The sequence below is a fragment of the Natator depressus genome, chromosome 2 (assembly GCF_965152275.1).
Source record: "Natator depressus isolate rNatDep1 chromosome 2, rNatDep2.hap1, whole genome shotgun sequence".
Taxonomy (NCBI): domain Eukaryota; kingdom Metazoa; phylum Chordata; order Testudines; family Cheloniidae; genus Natator; species Natator depressus.
This window is the reverse complement of record NC_134235.1, coordinates 45,409,053-45,420,289: the sequence shown is the minus strand read 5'-3', so window position 1 is coordinate 45,420,289 and position 11,237 is coordinate 45,409,053. Positions and strand designations below refer to the sequence as shown.

General features: G+C 40.3%; 1 protein-coding gene across 2 annotated transcripts in view; it reads left to right on the top strand.

The window, feature by feature from the left end:
• The first annotated feature begins 583 nt into the window (after positions 1-583).
• Positions 584-11,237, top strand: part of OSGIN2 (oxidative stress induced growth inhibitor family member 2) — a 30,691-nt gene continuing 20,037 nt past the window's right edge. The window contains exons 1-2 of one of the 2 annotated variants that reach the window (XM_074944132.1): positions 584-708; positions 5,371-5,525. In XM_074944132.1, coding sequence (XP_074800233.1) covers positions 665-708; positions 5,371-5,525 — 199 coding nt within the window. In that variant the 5' untranslated portion in view covers positions 584-664. Of the gene's footprint in view, positions 709-5,367; positions 5,526-11,237 lie in introns of both variants that reach the window. The other variant, XM_074944131.1, reaches the window with a different exon arrangement.

Below are 11,237 nucleotides of genomic sequence, written 5' to 3'. Positions count from 1 at the left end.
GGGGTGTTACTATTTGGGGGCGGGGCGGAGAAGGGGCTACGGGGGTGTTGCTATTTGGGGGTGGGGCGGAAGAGGGGGCTATAGGGGTCTTGCTGTTTGGGGGCGGGGTGAAAAAGAAGGGGCTACAGAGGAGTTGCTCTCAAGGGGGTTGGCAGGGAGAGGGCCTGGGGCGCGTTGCTGTCTGGGGCCAGGGTGGGAGAAGGGCTGGGGCTGTGACAGGTCGTAGGGAAGAGCTCGCCCAGGGCTGTGGGGCCAGGGCCGTTCACACGCATAGGCCGGGATGCTCAATACCCATGTTCCGGGTCTCCATCACTTCTCCCATCCTGCCCCCGCCCGCTGCCCCCGCCCCACCGCGAGGCTGCGGCCCGGGATCAGGCTCTTTCTCCCCTCCCGGCGGCCCGGACCTGCTCCAGCTCCGCAGCGTGTCCCCAGCGGAGACGGCGGCAGTCCCCGCCCCCGCCGAAGCGTGCCCCCTTCCCCCGCGGGTTCCGGCTCCTCCCCCGCGTGACCTGAGGCCGCCGGGTGGGGAGGAGGCACCGAGCCAGCCGGGCCCCAGTGCGGCGGCGGCGGCAGCGGCAGCGGCAGGAGGCGAAGCAGCGCTGCGCAGCCCGGACCCGCCGCCGCTCGGCTCAGCCGCCAGCCGGCTCCCCGCGCCCGCCCGCTCATGCCGGTGTGGTGCTGCCGCTGCTCCCTGGCCCGCCACTTCAGGTGAATCCCCACCGTGGGGTGGGGGGGGGCGCCGGTCTGTGGGGCAGGGCGCCTGCCCGCCCGCTCGCTCCCGCGCGGAAGCCGCCCGCTGAGCCCCGCTGCTGGGTGAGAGAGAGGCCGGCGGCATGGCGGGGGCGCGGTGATGGGGAGCGTGAGGGGGACACGCGGGGAGAGATGTTGAGGTGGCGAGGGCAGTGGCCGTGATGGGGGGTGGGGAAGTGGGATCCCCGGGGGAATGGCCGTGATGTGGGTAGGGGTGCATGGGGGCGGGGGGGTTGCGAAGGGAATGGCCGTGGTGGGGGTAGGGATGTGGGTAGGGGGGGTCACCAGGGGAACAGCTGTGATGGTGATGGAGGGGTGGGACGTTGGGGTCAAGAAGGGTTGTGATGAGAGTAGTGGTGGGGGGGCAGGATGGTGGGGTCATGAAGGGAATGGCTCTGATGGGGGTAGTCTGTGGGGGGGAAGGTGAGGTTGTGAAGGGAATGACTGTCTTGCGGGTAGGGGACAGGGAGATGGGGTTGTGACAGGAATGGCTGTGATGTGGGTAGGGGCAGGGAGGTGAAGGAACAGGGATGGAGTATGAGCCAAATAGGGGTGGGAGGAGACAGGAATAGGGGGCAATAGGATTTGGGAACCATGGCTGTGTCTGGGTATGGTTGCGGGGTGGGGCAGAGACAGGTGTGTATTAATGGGGGTAAAAGGCCAGCTGTCCAGTAGCCAGCCTATGTTAGTACTGACTCCATCCTCTGGCTCTTCTGGTTGTGGAATCACACATGCTTATATGTGCACAAAAATGGGGATGCTTAAGATTGTGTGCAGAAAATAATTGGATGCTATTTTTAAGGTTGCAAATTCAGAGTATTTTGCTGAATATTTGGATCTCATTGTAATTGTTTAACCATAAAATGTTTTTGGTTTTTTTAGGGAGCTATTATTTGTATGTCCACCTCCACTCCTATTTTGTCTTGTATATATGGAAAAATATATCTAGTAGTTAAAGCATAGGACTGGGAGTCAGGAGATCTAGTTTCTGTTCCTGAATGTGCCACAGAAATTGTGTGGTTGGACAAATCACTTAAACTCACTAGCTCTGTTTGCACTGAACTTTATTCTCAAGCTTTTCTCCATTGTAACTTCACTGGTGCTAGCAGTGGAGAGCGCATTAGTGTAGACTGACTGCTGATGTTTATACAGCCCTGTTATTTAACCTTGTTCAAGAGCATGTCTAGACGGTGAGAGATTGTAAGAAAAAGCTCAATTTAGACAAGGCTGTAGTGCTTTTGGCTCAGTGTGCTCAAGGTTTTGGTGCATTTACTCAACTGTAAAGTAGGTATTATAATAATTACTGTGGGTGTTGGAAAAATTAATGTACGGCATGCTTGTAATCTTAAATTTTGAATGGACTGAGACATTTAGAAATCCTGCTATAAATAAACATTTGTTTACTTATTACTTTAGCACTTTAGATTAAAAGTAAAAGAATGGAAAGGTGGAAAAAAATTACACTAGTCACTACTTATGCTGTTTGTATACTTCTCTTCTGTTTCAACTTGGATAGTGAAAATCAGTGAAGTAGTTTTCACATTTGTTGATTCTCCCTTTTATTTCTGGGTTTTTAGTACTGCCGTGTCTGGGTTTCAAACACTGAATGGGATTTTTTTTAATAACTATTTTCAGTGGACGTTTGTTTAAAAACATTTTTATTGGTGCTAAAGTTTTTAAAAGCTTGTTTTTACAAAATTTAAATTTGAGCCTATATTTAAGTGGAGAATAAAACCTGTATTTTATCTCCCACCCAAGGGTGGGCTTAGCAGAAGTATTTTTCTAAAAATTGTACTGGAATAGGAATCACTTAAAACTGGAAATTATCTATTGAAGAAAGGGGTGGCTTAAATTAAGTTTTCACTATTTTAAAATTTATAGCGATGTGTAAGGCATCCTTCTGACAAAACCATGCCGTGTCCAGTTAAATGATAGATGCTACAGAAGAATTTGATATTATTTGGTCTGGAAAAAAAATCTTGATTTTATATTTTATATTATTTATATATAATCTAACTTTTTCCTTGACTACTTTTCTGCATTAATAACTAAAAAATAAAAAAAACCCTAAAAGTATTAGCTTTCAATAAATAAGGAAACTAATTTAAAATTTGGTTATCTGAAAAAAACATACTACTAGTTGCCTTTGTTATGAACATGATAACATTATTTGGCCCTGACTCTGTAACTGACAAACCATTGTGCCCACTTGTAGTTATGCAGGATAAGAGCCATAGTCATGTTAGCAAATCCCCCTCACCCCTGAAGTTGTCTACCAAGGCTACAATGATATATGTAAACCTTGTTACAGAAAAATTGTTTTGGGATTTGCGTTCATATTTGGCCTAAGATTATAAAGGAGATGGCATTAGTTACTCCGTAGTTAAGATCTCATTGAGATTTGCACTTAAAGTAGAACTAAATTTGCTGTTTCACATTGTAATGGTTAAACTTAGTCTCCAGACCTGACACAATAACTCTTCAGAGAACAAAGTAATTTTCTAGGTAATATTTTAGTCAAATATACTAACTTAAGTAGAGGATACACTTTTAATTGGTCCACTTTTGAATTTATCATGTTTTCTTCACATTTCTTTTGGTACCTCTAGCTAAACATTCGTAGTCCCTACAAACTCCAAATGTGTCTTTTATGTTCAAATAATACTACAGACCAGACACAGATCACTTTTGAAATTTTATAATTAATCACATCATTAATTTCTTTTAATCAGGCTTTTGAGTCTTTGGAGTTGACTGATCATATCCATCAGCTACTTCTGATATCCGAGGTAGGGCTGAAAGGGAGAGAGAGGAAGCTGGGTGTGAGTGGGGATGTGAGGAGACAGGCATAGCAAGAAAGGCTTTGGGGATTCTAAGGGGTTGAATGAAATTTTGCAGAGAGAAGGTCAGCAGGAATGCTTTGAATTTGGTTTTATTTGTTAGGTAGGAATTAGAGTTTCTGCATATTATGTGTGTGTGTAGGTTTATTATGTGTATGGTTGGCATTAGGGCTACATGTTGGTTGCTCGAGATGTGGATGGAGATGTGTGGAGTGAGGTTGGCTGCAGTTAGCTGAGCAGGGGGACTGATGAGTGGAGTATAGGTAATGAGTTGTTTAGCTGCTTTCTTTTTCTTTTCATGGTTTGTGCTGGTGCACTCCTACAGTCTTAACTCAAAGTTAACAAAGATTTTTTCTGTAGGATATAAATTAAAAGTTGGATTCAGTTAAATATTTAAAGAACAGTGCTTTTAGTTTAATTTTAATGTACTGTTCTATGTTACCTGGCTGATAAAGGATCAAGAAGAAACACATCTCAAATAGTTTCTATCATGGGATAAACACAGTGAATATATGGTGTTGCATCCTACTAATGAAGAATCCACATCATCAAGGACACCGCAGTCCTTCTGTTTTGGCTGGGAACTTAGAACTTCAACCCAAATGGTACAGTGCAGTATATTTGAATCTTAGAGAAGAGTATCTGTATACAAGATACTGCTGCCTAACTAAAGAATATGTTATGCACTTCACATGCACACAAACACATCTCGGTAACACCTTATTACTTCTAACATTATGGATGCCAAAAACATAATAGGGGAGACAAAGGATAGTTAGATTTAAAGAGACACTGCTGGTTGATTTAGGTCCACAATTTAGATGTGTAAAAACAAGTTTTTGCATCATTTAAAATTAATAAAAATATTCTCATGGTTTTCCTTTTAAATATTCCAATGTAAAGTTATTTTTTAAACTGAGTCTGCTACAGTGCTTGGAAATCAAACTTTGCAGCACTATGCAAGTTCATTTGAGAACAAATATGCTCTTGGAGGAGGAGTGGGATGAAACTAATCTATTTTTATGTTCCAAGCTGAGTGAAATGCAAAAAAGCATATTTTTTTTTAAGGGAGCAAATAACTATCATCACGGTAGGCTAGTGATACTATAACAGTAATTGTCAATTATAGTAGACTCAGTAAGACAGTGAAGCTCTTTACTCTAGTTTCTGGGGAAAATAGGTGGAGAGGCATTTACTAGCATTGTTCAGCCATGCCGGAAGAAAGACAGGAGACAATGGATACGGTTTAATTAGTCAGCAACTTTATTCACTTAAAATATCTGGGAGTACTCACATGATTGGGAACGGGTATCATGTTTATAGATGATAAATGTCTGACCCTAAGCTTTGGCATTGCTGAAAGCCTAGTAGGCAGTTATTGCCAAGAAGCAAATATTTATTACATTTGAGATATTAAAAGGGTGTGGGGAAAGCAATAGTTTAAATCACTAGATTTATTATCAGACACTGAATTTGAATGAGACACACATTAGATTATATTCTGCAGGTCCTTTTCTTTTGCTGCCTGTATCCTTTTGTGGGCTTTTTTGGAGGAAATAGTTTTTTTGCCCATTATTATAGCAAACAAGCAATATTCAGTGTGGGAAAAGCTATACTGAAGAATAAAATTCTGTATATGAACTGATTAGTGTTTGTTTTACTTTTGCGTAATGCAATCAGTTTTTTTTATCATTTTGACAGTTTTAAGGCAATGATTCAATAGCGACTTAATTTTTGAAGAATGTGATATAATGCTCAACTGATGTTTTTTCTCCAGTAGAAATTACAGTGGCCCTGAAAGCGAAGGACAACTGTTGAGCTCCTTAGTGCAGCATTTTGGTGACAGCCTTGGGAGGAAAGATAAAAGAATGCCCTTACTAGAAGAAACCACTCTGACTGGGGACCCGCTCCTGACTGTGCCAATAGTGATAATAGGTGAGTTATTTCCAGAGCTTATTTTGTGTTCTCTGGCACTACCATTACTTTTTAAGAACCAGGAATGCAAATCCATTTATAATTAAATAAGTTGGTGTTGCCAAATGATAACCCATCTCCAAGGTGAAGGTGTTTATTAGATTGATACAATTAGTACAGTTTACAGTATTACCATCAAGTTGTCTTTAAGTCAAATGACTGGTTATCATTGAAATGTATTTGAACTGAAAATGCTTATTTTACTGGAAGATATTGAGACAGCAATGTTTGGGTGTGGATGATGAATTTGTTGGCAGATATCAGATTTGAGTACAAGTAGAGATTTAGGCCCCAGTTCTGCAACCTGATATACTTGAGCGCACACTTATGTCTGCATGAAGTCCTGCTTATGTCATTAGGACCGGACATGGGGAAGGCTTTGTTTGAAAGGATTAGATTGGAAGATGCAAACATTACAGTTAGGCAATTTGTGTACAGTACAGTTAGACTTATAATGTTTCAGTAACTGTATCAGGGTGGATTAATTTAACTCAAAATCGATTATTTAACTCACTGTAATCATCATTTAAATCAGCAAGCAGGAATCAATTAAAATTGATTTTTAATTATCTTTTGCATTTTACTTTTTACTTATTTTCCTAAACAAAGGTTGATTTTCATTAGTTAATAACCATAAAACATGGTTTTGCAACTAAAAATTGCCGCTACACTAAATGTGATCTTTCTTTTTGCAAGGAAGATATACTGTATCTATAGACCTCTATAGACATTTAAATAATTATATAGCTTAACTTACATTTATTCAGATTCCTCATTTTTACATTTTTTATTATATTAGAAAATGGTGAATAATGCATTTCTTATTTACTAGCTGATTAATTTTTGTTGCTTGTGATTTGTGTCACACTCTAGGGTGGAAATTTGAATTCAATTAAAAATGCCAAAACAGCATTTTAAATTTTTTAAATTAGTTAAAATAACTACTTTACACTTGCTGTATACATAAGAAAAAAGTTTATCAAAAAGCTTATCAAAACAAGTTTTGCATTTAAAACTAACTGATTTATTAAACAAGGGAAGTAATATCTGCAGTTAGTGAATTCAACTGACTGTTTCTTGTCATCATGTCCTTTGATACTTCAGAACTAGTAGAACTCATCCTGTCACACCTAGTTTTTATTACTAGATTGGAAGAGAAAACCAGCTTTCCTGCTTTGTCAACATCTGTTGGTTTTTAGCTTTGAACTATCATGGAACTCAACTAGCTGAAAGAAATGAAATGAAGAAAATATTCTCTCTGCGCCTGCAGAAGAGCCTACAGCTGTCAAAAGCTGTTTTAGCACTTCAGCAGACTGTGGTTCCAGGTGCTTAGCCAGTAACTTCAACCTGTTGGTTTGACTTTCTTCAAAACTTTGGCAGAAAACATATACTGCTTAATTTTTGTATCTAGTTTAAATTTTAAAAATTCAATTTGTGTTTATTTTAAATCACTGATTTTTTTTTTATCCATTCTGAACTGTATTTATTCATATGTTTTTATGAAACAGCAATCACTATAGTGTCTGGGGTGCCGTAGCAATTAAAATCATCACACCATAAAACTGATTCTTCACCAAGATAATCAGTTAAAGTTGTTAAACTGTTTTATCAAGTCTACAGTTTATTAAAGGTTTGTACTATAAAGGTTGCCGAATGACAAACTGCCAGAGGAAATAAATTCTTCAGGAGTGGATCCTGTGGATATGTCCACACTGCAATAAAACACCTGTGGCTGGCCCGTGTCAGCTGACTCGGGCTATGGGGTTGTACAGTTGCAGTGTAGATGTCTGAGCTCGGGCTGTAGCTTGGGTTCTGGGATCCTCCCCACCTGCTGAATTGTACAAGCAAGGTGCTGAACTCTATCTCATTTGATGCATCATTATTAGGCAAACATAGTGCCCATAATAATATGTTAACCTGGAGATGACAGAGGCATCTATTGCTGTGGTGAGTTTCATGCCTTACAGGAAGAGAGAGTGTCCTGGTATTCTGCCAATCATGGTCCAGGACTGCCATATGGTTCCCGATTCAAAACTTGCACTGGTTTTCAATAATTGTGTATTTTGAAAATATCTGTGCTAAGTACTGCTGCTGCCTTCAGAACTCCTCTACTTGCCCACATCAGATGCAGCATCCATGACTTCTTCCAGTGAAAAATAAACGTTTTTATCCCAAATATGTCGGAACACTTCTTTTAATCATATATTTTAGAACTGGAAATCTTATAACTTGATCCCCTCAGTGGACAGCCTATTATCTCTAATATGCACCTGTTGCAAGTAAGATTTCTTTTAAAAAAAAAAAAAAGAAAGAAAGAATACTTTGGTAAGACAGAATAAAAGAATGGCAAGTTTGTTCACTGCATTTCATCTTGATCTTTCTCCAAGTGCCTTTATGCTTTCTCCCATGCTGCCTCTTGTGACTGAAATGATGTCCCTCATCACGTATGCCATGTAATCTCCCTGTTTTCCTTCCCATCCCTCATTCATTGCCCATCTTTCTATTAGCTTCCCAATGTTAGGACATGTCTACACTTGCCATTTAAAGTGCAAAAAGTCCCTTTTTTGCTCAAAAACCATGGGAATGTCTACACTTGCCAATGACTTTTTGCGGTGATACTCAGAAGTTTCACCGCAAACAGAAAACCACCTCAACGAGAGGCGTACAGTTCTTACTGGTGATACTTTTGCAGTAATGTGCAATGAAGACATGTTCTTCCTGTTTACAAAGCTTTTAGCCTCCGGAGGATATTCCACAGTGCCTAGGTGACCACTCTGGCCAGCAGCTCTGCTGCTCTGATGCCAGGTAAACAGACATCCACCCCTCCCCCTGTAAAGCCCTGGGAACTTTGAAACTCCACTTCCTGTTTTCTTGGCAAGCACTCACTTATCTGGCCAGGTGACAATGGCTGCTCCAAGGGGCAAATGATCCCCTGCTTGGAGCAATGCTGAGCTAATGCAGCTGATCAGTATTTGGGGAGAAGAGGCTGTGCAGGGACCCAGGATGCCTCGCAATCACGCCCCCCTTCCCTCAAGACATATCCTCAAAATGGAGAGAGCTGGACTGTGGGACAGCTGCCCTCGGTACGCTGCTCTCATCCCTGATGGAAGTGCTGCAGATGTTAACGCGATCTGATGCCTGTGAAAGTAAGTGAGAGCACAAACCAGTGCCTTTCTTTTACGGGTTCCCTATCACTGGTGAAACTGATTACACTTGCAGAGTTTTTGTGCTGACATAGGCTTAGTGTCTTCCCAGTGCATAAATTTAGTAATAAAACGACTAACATGATGTGTTTGTTATGCAATTATCTTGACCTTATATTGTCCTTTCCTTAATCTACCCTTGCATAATGATAGGTTTCAGAGTAGCAGCCATGTTGTATTCGCAAAAAGAAAAGGAGTACTTGTGGCATCTTAGAGACTAACCAATTTATTTGAGCATAAGCTTTCGTGAGCTACAGCTCACTTCCTGTAGCTCACGAAAGCTTATGCTCAAATAAATTGGTTAGTCTCTAAGGTGCCACAAGTCCTCCTTTTCTTTAATCTACCCTGACCTTTGTCTGTCATCTTTCCCTATCTTATGTGTAATTTAGGACTTGATCCTGCAAATCCTTATTCATGCAGATAGTCCTTGTTCAGATAAATAGTGCTGTTGGGACTTGGAGAGATATTTTAGGGTAACTTACTTTTAAGTTACTAATTTTTTATTCTTTGCTGCCACAGTATTAGCAGTGCTTTGTGTTCACAGTTTTGTATCCAGGAATTGGTTTTTCTATTTGGCATTTATTAAGTAGAAGAAAGGTAAAGAAAAAGGGGAAAACTCAGAAGATGAAACAAATCTTCATTTACCAAAATCCCTCTTGTTGTAAAAAGTGTTTTACTGGGGAAAAATCTTTTCAATAAATGTTTCTAAAATATCCGTAAAGGGACACCATCAATTTGAAAACTTTGCACGTACTTTCATTAAAAGTAACATCAAAGATTACTACCGCTGAGCGATGGACAAAGTCTAAGACAAATACGAAATAGACTTAATCAGAACAGGTGGGGGTAGGTTTACCTTTTTGATGATTGAATTTAACATACACACCTCTAAAAGCCAATATAAATATAAGTGAGGCAATATTTCTCCTCCTTCAGATTGGCAATAGAGATGGTTCGCCACTCTGAGAGAAGCCAATGTCTATACTCTATCCTGTTCTGTTCCCTCCCAATCTCTTGGGGGTCAGGAACACTTTTGAATTTGATTTATTTGAACAAGTTTCTGCAAATACCAAAGTTCAAGATAGTCCTGTCCTCCCCCCAAATCTCAGATACTTCCTGTGCTAAACAAACACCTTAGCTTTTGAACTCAGTCTGTTTTGCCCAGAATGCAGTTCATTCTCCTGTAAACACAAGTTCCCTTAAATTCTGATTCAAAAAACAATTTTTGCAATAAACAGTTTTTACATTCATTGGTTCACAAAGCTGGCTATTTGCACGACAGTGTCTTAATTTATTATAGTGAGGGTTCTTTTATCATAGATTGCTGTTGACCAAGACCCACTTCTGCCATTATGCAATCAGCCAGTATTTATATAACTAGACAAAGGGGTGGTTGAAGTTTAAAATTAAAATGTATGTTGTTTATTTATACAACAGTAATATCTAGATGCCCCAATGAGGATCAGGGCCCCATTTTGAAAGGCACTGTACAAAAATGTGATTCCTGCCCTGAAGAGCTTACTATCTAAAAACATATTTTTAAAAAAACATTTGGTCAGAAAATCATCCGAGGCCCATCTATATAACAATGTTAATAAAGTCAGGGGGCCCAGTTGTGTTATGTTGTGCACAGGACTTCATTTTCCCTGTAATTGGTTAAATCTTTGAACCAGTCATGGGGACATTCTTGTAGTGTAGCTGAAACCTCAGAGTGTCTCTGTAACTAGCTTTATTATTATTTATAGGCCAGTACTACTGATCTTCTATTGCTGTCAGTTACTCCATTAGTTTAAGTGGCAGAGGTCTGTGCAGTGGATCTAAATGTGAAGCACTTGAATATTATAATGAGTGTCATATAAATGCCCATGAGGAAACTAATAATTCTGTCTTCAGAGTAAAGTATGAATAATGTGCAGTAAATAAGGCCAATATTGAACAATGAGGATAAAACAAAATATCGAATAGTTGCTCGTTAAATGAGCACCATCCATCCTATATACTAGATGAGGCAGGGATGCTGTGGAAAAAATAATATGTAATCATGTAATTAGAGAATATATCAAATGCATGGGGGACCAAATTAAGGTTGCATAGGCAACTGTAATTCTGGCTTCTCATAACTTTTGAGGGTTGACTTTGCAAACTTAGTAACGTTCTTTTAACATATTTCTATGTGTATATGTGTATTATGCTACAGTAATGTTTAGATGACAACCAAATCAAGGTCCTGTAGTGCTGGGCACTGGCGATGCATGTAGTAGATGACTGGCTCTGATGTTTAACTTGGTTACAGAGACACTTAAATCCCATCCACTTTGCAATTTTCTCTCCTATTGTAACCAATTCTCAAACAACTCTGTTGTAATCAGTTCTGCTGATTCTACTAGTTATAGTATTGGCAGGGCAGTAATGTCTTATAAATCAGCTTGAAAGGTGATGCAATTGAACTTGCAGTTGAGACCTTTATTTT